Source organism: Moschus berezovskii, chromosome X, assembly GCF_049115385.1.
Source record: "Moschus berezovskii isolate FMDL1 chromosome X, NW_MosBer_1.0, whole genome shotgun sequence".
Classification (NCBI taxonomy): Eukaryota; Metazoa; Chordata; class Mammalia; order Artiodactyla; family Moschidae; genus Moschus; species Moschus berezovskii.
In genome coordinates, this window is record NC_142488.1 from 14,637,596 (window position 1) to 14,650,676 (window position 13,081).

The 13,081-nt window shown below is 42.8% G+C and overlaps 1 protein-coding gene across 2 annotated transcripts in view; it reads right to left on the reverse strand.

Moving 5' to 3' along the window:
• Positions 1-1,855: 1,855 nt before the first annotated feature.
• ACE2 (angiotensin converting enzyme 2) overlaps positions 1,856-13,081 on the reverse strand; it is a 46,887-nt gene continuing 35,661 nt past the window's right edge. For both annotated transcript variants that reach the window (XM_055438166.2, XM_055438165.2), the window contains exons 15-19: positions 12,875-12,933; positions 8,728-8,828; positions 6,888-7,004; positions 4,867-5,061; positions 1,856-2,814 (exon numbers count right to left, since the gene is read on the reverse strand). In XM_055438166.2, coding sequence (XP_055294141.1) covers positions 2,706-2,814; positions 4,867-5,061; positions 6,888-7,004; positions 8,728-8,828; positions 12,875-12,933 — 581 coding nt within the window. In that variant the 3' untranslated portion in view covers positions 1,856-2,705. The remainder of the gene's footprint in view (positions 2,815-4,866; positions 5,062-6,887; positions 7,005-8,727; positions 8,829-12,874; positions 12,934-13,081) is intronic.

A 13,081-nucleotide genomic window follows, 5' to 3' on the forward strand; every position in this document is an offset into this window, starting at 1 on the left:
CCATTCTGAAGGAGATCAATCCTGGGTGTTCATTGGAAGGACTGATGCTAAAGCTGAAACTGCAATACTTTGGCCACCTCATGCGACGAGTTGACTCACTGGAAAAGACTCTGATGCTGGGAAGGATTGGGGGCGGGAGGAGAAGGGGATGACAGAGAATGAGATGGCTGGATGGCATCACCGATCCTGTGGACATGAGTTTGAGTGAACTCTGGGAGTTGGTGATGGACAGGGAGGCCTGGCATGCTGTGATTCATGGGGTCGCGGAGAGTCGGACACGACTGAGCGACTGAACTGAACTGAACTGACTGACTGTAGCTTTCAAACTGTTCCTGGGAATGTCCACCATCACGGCCTGCTGCTGAACCCTTAGGTTTGCATCATTTTGGAGTCTGTCATTGTCATGTCTGTAATATCAAGAAGGGAGAGAGAAAGGTTCTGTGAAGGGCTCTATTACAGTGAAAAGACACTACTGTTTTCTAGATAGAACAATCTCCCTTAAGAGATGTTCACACCCTTCCTCATTCCACTCCCCCTCAGCTATTGTGAATGATTGTTCTTGGTTATTTGTTCCTTTTTTTTCTTAACAGAGGCACACAAATCTCATGGAACTTTTGAAATAACCACTAGGGCATTTATATGTTCAGTGCGCATTTATTTAGCAGGTACTGTGTACCAGGTTCCTTCCTCCCCAAGAGAAAAGGAACAAATAACACAGCCCTTCCCCCTCAACAGGCCCATTGTCAGGAGTGGGTGCCAGTCTTTGCGGCTCTTATTCCATCCACCAGAGACTTGCACCACAAACTTAATGCCCCCTGAGAAAGACTTCTCATGCCCAAACTAGGTCTTCCTGGTCCCCTCCCCCACCCCCAGCGAAGGGTGTTTTTCTTTCTTCTCCTTATTTTTCTATACTTGATCTTCTAAAGATGAAACTGAGCAGGACTCTATGGGACCCTCCTGGGGACAGACCCCCTTTTCTCATCACCCTGCCTCTTGTTTGTAGAAAATCTTTAGCTTCCTAGACCTTCCCTGCATTCTAAAGAGCAAATTTCATAAGAGAAAAGAGAAAATGCAGAAACAAAGAAAAACAGGCAATCAAGACAATGATCATAGTTTAGCCATAAAGCAAAGTAAAGGAACTTTAGTTCCTCCTCAAGAGTTACAGATTATATCCTGAGCCATGTCCTTGAGCTGTTTGGCAGATACTAAAATCCCTACCAGGTGGAAGAACTTAACTGCATCCTGACCACCAGCACATAGACCCCAGACCGGTTACAACCAGAAGGTTGATGATGCTGACTCTTGAAATACCATCCAAGCTACCTCACCATCAGCCGATCAGAAGAATGTCCACAAGCTGATCAGGCGCCCTACAACCCTCACCTCTAATGCTGCCTTTAAAAGCCCTTTCCTAAAAGCAAGCAGGAAGTTCCAGTCTTTTGGGCACAAGCTGCTAGTTCTTCTTACTTGACTGAGTTACTCTACAGTATGCTGGTCAGCACGCAAAGTGAGCTGATAAGTAGAGTTTGGATATTTTAATCTACCTAATCTATTTTATACCAGTTTTCAGGTCTGTATTGGATTCTGTGCTCAGAACTGGGCTAGGGGCTCTGAGATTTGTAAAAGCATTACCAAGTTTGGCTCCTAACCTAATAGTGTAGATGTTCTTAACACAACTCTTTTCAACTGATTTTATTGAACATAATCACTTTATAGAATAAAGGAACTGAACATATTGGGATGCATTTCAAGACATGTGGGAGGTCGGGAGACCCAGGCAGCTTTGTCCCTGGAAGTGAAAAGCAGAGAGAATCCATGGAAGGCCGAGCACAGAAGTACACACGAGACCACAGGAGTGTGTAAATCAAGTATTTATTGTCTTTGTGAGCTTTGTGCTCAGCACTACTCAAACATCATGGGCAAATACAGAAGATTCAAGAGATTGGGAGCCCACTTCAGAAGTGGCATTCAGTTGGGGTCCCCGTGCACTTCACAGTTAGAGAGCAACGGGAGCAAGTTTCTATCATGGCAGCTCGGGAGGGGGTTCATGCAGGCCTCTGGGGCTAGTGTGATATTGTCAGGAGACGGTGGCCAAGCAGCTTGAAAGCAAAAAGGCAACGTCCTCCAATGGCTCTCTGGATTCTTCTCTCTTCTGTCGCCCTGTCACTCTGAAGAAGGCATGTTCTGGTCCAATCATGACTGGGGGTAATCACTAGAGTACTTAGATTCAGTTAACGTGAAGAGAGCATGTCCTCCTTCACACCTGAATTAAACCCAAGTGAACAGCGCATGCTGGGCTCCACCTCGCAGCTCTATCCATTCACAGGCACGTCCTTAAGAGCCATCCGTCCAGATTCCACATACTTGCTCCCACCATGTATCCTTTTTTTTCCATCTCCAGCAACACAACGGAAATTGCCATTACCCCTGAACAGCCTGTGAGGCCAAAGACATACTGTCTCTATTCTCAAACAGAAACATCTCTTTAAGGAAACGGAAGTCAAGTGCTGAGGCAGAAACAGGTACTAAAAGTGAGGCAAGGGAAGATGCCCTCTTCTCAGGCATGCCCTCTTTGGACAGCTTTTCCTGAACAGAGCCAGAGCTTTGACATTTAATGACATTCTTATAATTGCCTATGTTCTGTACTGTGAAATTAATACTTACATACAATAAAATCATCTCAAGAGGAAATCAAAAAGAATTTTCTAAAGCGAAGTCTGAACATCATCAGTATTTTGGAATCCTGAATTATTTTCTCCTTTATTCAAGTCCACAGAGCCATAAGGATTTTCTTCACTGCTTGCTTGATTTTTCCTGTTAAATAAAGTGAACTCACCTTAATATCATGATCTTAGAGTGACACGGCCTCCCTTGGACTCCAATGGCCCAGGTATCTTTTCCATCTCAGCATCTTACCACCTGTACTCATTTGCATACCAGTCCCCTTTTAATGGACTATGGGCACCCAGAGTGCATTGAATTCACTTCTTTAGCCCGATGATCAGTTGGCACGATGGTTGGCAGAGTAGGAGACTGGTTAGGGTATGAGCTCTGAAGTCTGAGACTGGGGGCCTCTGTGCCTCAGTCTAACTATTCATAAAATGATGGCAAATATGTAAACTCAGTGAAATAATGCTGGCAGAGTACTCACAGTATCTGGCATATAATCCCCAATAAATATTAACCATTATTATTATTTTTAGGAACTCAGTGGTCATTTAGCCAATCACTTCATTATAAAAAACTTCCCTACTAAATTACCAATTTCCAAAGTATGAAGGTCAGGATAGGCCCACATTTTACTACAACAACCAGCTTTAGAAACCAAGCGCATATCTTCATGTGTTACTGACTAGCTTCTTGGCCTCTCTGAATCTCTGTCTTATGAACATAATTGCATAGTTATATATTATACAGTTGCTGAGTACATTAATGTAAGAAATACATAAGCAGTCCTATTTTTCTGTGCAGTTTCTACTGATGCAGTGTATAGGGTGAAGGAGGAACCCAAAAAGAATTTCTTTGATGAATGAACTTCGGAACACTATCTCACATTCAAACCTGTACTATGTAGAAGAGCACTTCTCAAACTGAAATGTGCGTATGAGTCACCTAAGGGCCTTACTGAAATGCAGATTCGGATCCACTGGGTCTCCAAAAAACTGATCATTTTTCAGAAACAGTCACAGACTTATGGTTACCAAAGGGGAAAGGGAGGGGAGGGATAAATAAGGACTTGAGGATTAACAGATACACATCACTATATATAAAATAGATAACCAACAAGGACCCACTGTATAGCACAGGGAACTCTGTACTCTAATAATCTCTACGGGAAAAGGGTCTGAAAAAGAATAGATACATGTATATGTATAACTGAATTACTTTGCTGTATACCTGAAATTAACACAACATTGTCAATCAACTATACAGTCAAATAAATTTTTTTAAACTGACCATTTTTGTCGGCTTTAGGAAGGGAACTTGGAAGCAAAGAGTGACAGGGAAACTCTATGTATCCTTTTGTATTTAAAACATTTTTACTATATGAATATATTTTTGTCATTGCCTAATTTTTAAAATGAAGTTATTTGTGGAAACAATATAGTGAAGAAAATTGAGCAAAACAGACTAGTGCATATAAAAATTAAAGAATACATTTAAACAACCTAATGTGTGCAAAGAGTTTTGTTAGGTGTTATAAAATATGATTAACCTCAATTACACAAGCCCAACAAAAGTAAATGCTGTCTCAAGATCAGAAAACAAATCTAGCGTCAGGGCACAACTATACATCAGGCCTCTGGTGATTTAAATCCGCAGTGTACTTGGATCTTCAACTCGAGAACAATTTAGAGGGTGCCTGACCCATGAACTGAGGGGTAAGGCGTCCAGGCCATGGGAGAAGGGATGCAGAGGATTCAAGCATAGCAGTTTGGAGCAAATCTCAGAGCTCATTCTTGAACGATTTCACAGTTCAAATCCATCACTAATGCATTCTCTAGGATCACTTCTAGACCAAGGAGGACTCCTCAGTAAGGATAATCCCCTGAGCCCACTCACCACTGCAGAGCTTGGAGTGCTTTTTAGCAGTAGGGAAATGATGCTGTGGCCAGGATGGAGTTTACTGGGGCATACCGGTAGTAAACCCCAGGCTGGAGATCTCCTGTATGGTGGGGCCTGCTAGGGTGGCGAAGTGCTGATGAAATCTGGTAAACTTCAAGGGGGTGCACAAGAATATTTAGCTGTGGAACTGTCCACATATGTAATTGGCTTGTACAACCTACCACTTACTGCAAATTTTCCACTTAGTTTTCCTGAAACTGTTCTGTTTTAGGATAAATAAGTCCAAGAAAGGTCACTTACTTCCTTCGATCTCTGATCCCAGTGAAGATGAGCACAACAATGCCAATCACTACCACTCCCATCACAACCCCAAAGATAATCAGCCATATGGTGACAGGTGGCTCATAAGGGGGTCTCAGCGTCGGCTGAACCCCCAGAAACTCCAGGCTGTTGTCGTCCAGTTGGAAGGCATCATTGATACGGTCCCGGGACAGCCTGTTCCCAAAAGCAAAACACTCAGGCAAAAGAAAACAGTGCAGTTACTTACTGCCTATATCACTGTCTCCAAAAGGGTTTGACAAGGCTTATCCAAAGAAGCAATGACATCAAAGGCAATAACCAGCTTCACTGACCGATTTGAGTTTTAACAATCATACCTCTTTCATACCGTGTGATCTAGATTAGGTTTGGAAACAGCTTCACTGGAAAATGAGGTTGCAAGTGTGGAAATGTGCAGGTGGCTGGCATTTGTTCGTTTGTGACTACTGTGTTGTAAAGGCGAAGTCGCATGTTTGCTAAGAATTTCCCTTCTGTCGAGGTATGTCTACAATGACTTTATATCAAATAATGGAAAAGAACAATCGGATCAACCTCTTCTACAAATGAATCAGGCCCTATACACAAGTCTCAACAGCTGCATTTTCCAAATAAAAGGTGTTGACATCCTAACAAATGGCAGCTCTGGGGAGGAACACAGAGAAGGAGCCTTTGCCAAATTCTCCAGCACTGGACTGGGATATGGCCGAATTTCATACAGGAAAAAAGGATGAAGGTTATTTTTAAAACAAAAAACAGTGAAATGTTCAGCATTCCAGATCGAAAATCAAAGTGTCTGGCATCCCATTCTCCTGCCATTGAATACAGTACAGGTCAGGAAGTCAGAGTCCAGCCAGAGAGAGAGAGAGATCCACGCAGCAACCTCCACCTGAAAGAGTCTCGTCACTCTGGAAATAGGAAGCTTGAGGACTCCCCAGAGCTTGCAGGAGTGCTGGGCTCCTTTGTGATAATCTCAGCTAGCACTTTCCCCTAAGACAAGTCTTGTGGAGGCAGCCAGTGAGTCTGGGTGTGCTTGGGTTGTAAACCCCACCAAGCCAGATTTTCTAGGCCAACTCTGCCCAGCAAGTCTTGGTTCTGCTTCTAAAGACGACAAGCAGCTCAAGAGAGCCACCTAGTAGCATTTCCCATAGCAATGGTATATTAAGCCTTTTTTCCTTCTCTTTTTTTCTGTTTTTAATGACAAGGGGAAACATCAACATCTATCCAGCCTGGTGGGCTACAGTCCATGGGGTCGCAAAGAGTCGGACACGACTGAGCAACTAACACTTACTTATTTAGTATCTAAGGAATCCTGTCCCTGCCTGCCTTGTTTCAGACTTTGGTTAAATGAATTCTGCATCAAAGTCCCTACAGCAATGATGGCGACACCTGCCCATGTACCCTCTGCATTTACCATTTTCCGGGCGTGCTGGTTAGACTTCCTTCAGCCGGGACCTGCTGCCTTTGCCTGAGAGCATTCTCAGGCTACAAGATTCAGCCCTATCCGCAGGCCAGTAAGGCTGGGGAATTACTGTCCCCTGTACGCAGTTCTCAACCAGTGACTGATGGGAAGTGGTGAATAAATACCCCAGCTCTGATGGGACAATTCAGGTGCATGTTCCACACCATCTCCCAGAATTCCCAGCAGAATGGAGTTCTAGCTGCCCACAGTGGTAACTTGCTCATAACATGTCATGTTACCTTCCTTCTATTCTGTCTCCTGTCCACACTCCTCAATCCATTCTTCCTCAGGTGACTTCCCAAATAAACTACTTACTTTTAAATCCTTGTCTAAGGACCTGCATCTGGAGAAACCCAACGAAGGCAATCCCCTTGCTATGCGATCCTTTTGGAATTAAAACCCAAGTTTTTAAGATAAGGAAAAACATGCCAATGACTCAGAACAGTGCCTGGCACCTTTAGGAACACACAAATCATTCGTTACTATTGTTGTTGCATTGGGACCCCCTCACCCTTCTATCCTACATTTGAAAGTAAAATATCACCTGATGGCATTTTCAACTTCAGTTCTAGGAATGATGTCAGACACATTGTTAGGTGATGTGACAAAGAACTTGAAGGAGATTCTTGGTTTCCTGTCACTCACCCACACGTTCTCTTCCCTGTGGAGAAACAAAAGAAATATTTTCCCTGGTGGCACAGAGGACACTGTGAAGAGCATGAAGACTTCTTCTGCTGGAGATGGGGGGACAGTCACAGGGTAAAGTGGAGAGCCCTGGAGCAGGGCCCGTCATGGAAGGATGTAACTGTCCCAATAACCTTGACACTGCCCAAAGCACACGAACTGAATTCCCTAAGGTGTGAGAGCAAGTCTTGGCATGATTGGTTCTGCTACCACATAAGAACCAGTTTTTTTTCAGTGTTAGAAATATTTCAAACAAAGCAGCAGAAGAATCAGCAAGGAATCACTGGTGACCCAGGATTGTGATAAAACAACATGGCGGGCAACGATGACTCCCTTCCATGAACGGAGGTGGTGCCCTGATATCTTCCAACCAGGCCCCTCCTGGCAAAACTCGTCATGTTGCCCCCACAGGTAAGGGTGAGGAGTGGAGTTTATAGTAGGATGTGACAAGACTATGCTCTCACAGCTGATGAGACTGACCCTAATAAAATGCAAGGTGGGGACTTCCCTGGTGGTACAGTGGCTAAGAATCTGTCTGCCAATGCAGGGGACAGGGGTCCGATCCCTGGTCCAGGAGGATTCCACATGCCACAGAGCAACTAAGCCTGTGACCCACAACTATTGAGCCTGTGCCCTAGAGCCAGCCAGCCCCAACCACTAAGCCCACATGCCTTGTGCCTAGAGACTGTGCTCTGCAAGAAGCCTCCACAATAAGAAGCCTGTGCACAACAACGAAGAGTAGCCCCCTACCTGCCACAACTAGAGAAAGCCCACGCGCAGCAATGAAGGCCCAGTGCAGCCAAAAAGAAATAAAACAACGAATGTTTACTAAAAAAACAAGACAAAAAAACCCAAGGCAGATCACATGGTTCAGAGCGTTTCTCATGAAGAAGCAAAGCCAATGGCCTTAGAATGGCTTTGGAGGCGCACACAAACTTTCTTCTCACCTTACCACCCCCATGGCCCAGTCTGCCCCTGACCGCATCCTATTTGTCTTCTATTAGCTCACTCTGCTCCAGCCACACTGGCCTCTTTGCTGTTCCTTCAATAGGTGAAGGATGCTTGTTCCTCAGGATCTTTCTACTTGCTATTTTTCAAGCTGCAACATTTTTCCCCATGGTCTGCACCTCCGACTCTGTCTCCTGTTTCAGCCATTTGTTCAAATACTAACAAGGTCTTCCTTGACCATTTTAGTTAAAATGGAACCCTATGCACACACACACACACAAACAACCAGCAAGCACTCCCTTGCCCATTTCCTGTTGAACTGTTCTCCCTAGCACTTATCACCATCAAATTCTACTATATTTCATTTATATATTTTGCTGACTGTCTATAACACACACACACACACAAAACAGATACATTAGAATGCAAGCATGAAAGCAGAGATTTCTGCCTTTTGTTTTCAGTGCTGAGGGTGAATGAGAACATTTGGGGAAAAGAAAGGGAGAGGAGAGAAGGTGAGGGGGGAAGAAGTGAGGAGAGGGCCATTTAATAATAACAAAGCTCTTCCATCTACAAGTCAAATAAGTCACAAGCATTCCTAAAAAAAGGTGGCCCTAATTCCAGGCCAGCAATGAGGCTTAATAGTTGTTAGGAGGTTTTTCTCAATTTCACGTGAATAAAAGTTGAAGCATAAAACTTTCTGATCCAAGAGGAAGGGAAATACTGATTGAGAGCACAGCACATCAACTCACCCAAAAGGAATGGTCTCATTTCTGTGTTTTAAAAAATACTTTCTCATGGCATATGCCACAGATGACCGGAACAAGTACATTTCGTTGTCATTCCATTCATACTGCAAATTCACAACAAAAACACTGCTCAGTAGAGATCATGGAGTCATTAAAACCTGATATTCCACAAGCTTTTCTTTTTGGCCATGCCATGCATCTTGTGAGATCTTAGTTCCCAGTCCAGGGATTGAATACACACCCTCAGCAGAGAGAGTTCAGAGTTCTAACCACTGGACCACCAGGGACTTCCTGACATGTGTTAATTTTAAATTGTATAATATGCCAAAGATTCTAGCTCTGCATAAGGTCAGTGATCTCCAACTTGAGTGTGCACTGACATCACCTGGAGGCTTGTCAAATCACTGAATCCTGGGCCCAAACCTCAGAGAAGACTGGAATTCTGCATATCTAACAAGCTCCCACGTGGTGCTAACGCTGCTGGTCCAGCACCAACGCTTTAAGAACCACAGGGCTCACTGGTCCTTTGAATTTAACTTAAAATAAGCTGAAATAAGCACCCTAGGGCAGGTTTATAGATGGGAGTTAAATGTGCCATTGGTTTTGGTTAAAACATCCATATACTGTAGACAAGTATGCTGACCTTTTACTATTTTTATAGTAAGTTCTCAGACATGTGTAGGTGTAAAAGAAAAAGAAACTTCAAGTTTAAAGGAAAAAATAGCTTTTTGCAAACAAGGTAATTCTTGGTTTCCAGTGCTAAACTAATGGCTTGTATAAAATTTGTGTAGTCCAGGAAAAACCTGTTCAAAGAGAAAAATAATTCACCCTTTCCTCCACTAGATGGCAGTAGAGATCATGAATAGAACAAAGCTTGCATCTCTTTCCCCTTTTAGGAAAAACAATTATAGGACATTATCGTACTAAGTGAAGCAAGCCAGACAAAGATAAATATCGTAAGGTATTGCTTATATGTGGAATCTAAAAAAATGATACAAATAAACTTATTTATAAAACAAATAGACCCACAGACATAGAAAACAAACCTAATTAAGAATACCATAGGGGAAAAGGGGGGAGGAAAACCTTAGGAATTTAGGATTATCAGACACTACCATATATAAGGACATACTGTATAGCACAGAGAACTATACTCAGTATTTTGTAATAACCTATAAGGGAAAATAATCTGAAAAATATATATATGTATGTGTATAACTGAACAGATTCTGGGCCTCTGAAACAAACACATTTTAAATCAACTATAATTTGAAAATGTTACATTTTCAAAAGAAAATTTTAGCTGTTTTAAAAAAAGATTTCAAAGGATTGCTACATTGAGTCCAGCTTGATACCACTCATTTATTGGGAAAGTTGCTTTAATAGTAATAATAATAATATTAATATCGCTGTGGTGTTAGAGAAGACTCTTGAGATTCCCTTGGACTGCAAGGAGATCCAACCAGTCCATCCTAAAGGAAATCAGCCCTGAATATTCACTGGAAGGACTGATGCTGAAACTCCAATACTTTGGCCACCTGATGAGAAGAACTGACTCATTGGAAAAGACCCTGATGCTGGGAAAGATTGAAGGCACGAGAAGGGGAAAACAGAGGATGAGATGGTTGGATGGCATCACCAACTCAATGAACATGAGTTTGAGCAAGCTCCAGGAGTTGGTGATGTACAGGGAAGCCTGGCATTCTGCAGTCCATGGGGTCTCAAAGAGTCGGACACGACTGAGCGACTGAACTGAACATGGCCACTAATATTCTGGTTATTATTTCTATATTAAAAAAGTAAAGGCTAAGTTCTCAATATCGGAGAAGGCAATGGCACCCCACTCCAGTACTCTTGCCTGGAAAATCCCATGGACGGAGGAGCCTGGTAGGCTACAGTCCATGGGGTCGCGAAGAGTCAGACACGACTGAGCGCCTTCACTTTCACTTTTCACTTTCATGCATTTGGAGAAAGAAATGGCAACCCACTCCACTGTTCTTGCCTGGAGAATCCCAGGGACGGGGGAGCCTGGTGGGCTTCCATCTATGGGGTCGCACAGAGTCGGACATGACTGAAGCGACTTAGCAGCAGCAGCAGCAAGTTCTCAATATAGTATCAAAGATCCAGGTGGACTTTGCTATGAAGTAGCTTGAACTGGACAGTTATTCTGGCTAAAAGTATAACTCCACTCTCATCAAAGCAGCCTGTTGCTCTGTGAATGAGCCTCAGAATATTACACCATCAACCCCTCTGAAGACTATTTACTAATCCCTCACTGCATGGAAAGAGAACATGGGAAAAAACATGTCAAGAAAAAAGAAGATAAGTGAAAAGAATCCTGATCTACTGGACACTTTAAATTAAAATTAAATTTTATCAGTCCAAGGAAGAGCTAATAAAATAGGACAGAAGGAGAAATAACCCCAGAGACAATGATTGCTAATAGGAACTTGAACTTTCAGAGTTTGAGAAGTGATACACCTCCATTTTATACTTGTTTCTTAAATCTTCATTTTTTACTCCTACTGTGGGCTTGCTTGGGTGCTCAGTGGTAATAAATCTGCCTGCCAATGCAGGAGACCAGGTTTGATTCCTAGGTTGGGAAGATCCCCTGGAGAAGAGAATGGCAACCCACCCCAGTATTCTTGCCTGGAGAATCCCATGGACAGAGGAGCCTGGAGGCTACAGTCCATGGGGTTGCAAATAACTGGACATCACTTAGTGACTAAACAACAACAACGACATGTTATTTATGTTTAGATGTTTCGCTTATACATGAAAATTACACTACAACTACTGTGGAGCCTTGGACAATAGTTAACTTCCCAAGAAAAGCATGGAGGTAGAAATGCCATCTTTGACTCTATCCAGTGAAAAGAACAATTTTCTGTAGCACCTTGGACTGTTTTATCCAATAATGCCAGGTTGCTCTCTAATCCTGCAAAGCCTCCTGGGTGCCACACTTCCATCCATGCCTTTGATCTCCATCTGCCTGGGGCAACCCTCTCCTCTCCTTTTTCCCTCGAAACAAATTGCTTCAAACTGGATAACCTGAGACAGGTGTTTAGGAGAAAGCAATAGCTGATTAAAGGCATTCACATGAAGGTGTAAATAATCTGATTTTCTGTAAAACTTTTTGTTGTCCAGAAATGCATCTCTGCCTCAGTGGCTCTCCAACTGTGCTGTAATCAAAATCACCTGGGGAACTTTGATTACTTGATGCCAGATGCATGCGTGCTAAGTCGCTTCAGTGATGTCCAACTCTTTGAGACCCTATGGATTGTAGCCCGCCAGGCTCCTCTGTCCATGGAATTCTCCAGGAAAGAATACTGGAGTGGGTTTTGATGCCACACCTCAGAGCAGTAAGTCAGAATCTCTGGGAATGGGACTGAAGCATTAATATTTTAAAAAACATCCTGAATGACTCCAGTGTGCAGCCAGGCTTAAGAAACAGTGGTCTAAATGGTTGTTTCCCAGTCTTTATTGTGTCTACAAATCACCTGGGGGGCTGTTAAAGTGCAGATTCTGATTAAACAGGTCCAAGCCTGGGGTCTAAGATTAAAACAAGCTTCTAGTACCTAGATGATTGACTAAGACAAAACAAAGCCAAACTGCCTACGATACTTCTAAAAGCAGTCTCTAAAAACATAAACATGTCCTCTTCCTCAAATACAAGTAATGGGGACTTCCCTGGTGATCCAGTGGCTAAGTGGCTCCCAAAGCAGAGGGCCTGGGTTCAATTTCTGGTCAAGGAACTGGATCCCACGTGCCACAGCTAAGAGTGTGCATGCTGCAGCTAAAGATCCCACACGTCACAACTGAGACCCAGCACAGCCAAATAAATTATATTTTTAAAAAATACAAGTAATTGTGATTAGAGTGAATTGGGAGGGTAGTCATTTGATACTTTAGATGTTTTCTCACTGATCTTCATAATACCTTCAGAGTCACAAGGAAAACAGAGGCATAGCCAATTCAATAAGAAATGTATTACTGAAAAAAACAACTCAAATGCCAGAGGCCAGAATCTAGGGCTTTTTAAGAGAACCATGTGCCCTTTCATCTTTTCAACTGCACTGAAATGGGCTTGTTTTGCCCTAAATAAGGAAATGCATTGAAAAGTCATAGATGTGCTATCTAGAATACTCACAGCATTTTTTCCAAGAGCTGATTTTAGGCTTATCCTCACTTTGATGCTTTGGTCAGAATCTGATTAAAGAGAAATAACAGACTGTTGTTACAGACAGCAGATTGACCATGTGTGTTTATTTCCTTCCTTTCCCAAGATCCCACTAAAGTGATAGTAAAGGAATTTTTTAAAGGTATAAACACTCCTTTGGAAATGAGAAGTTATGGA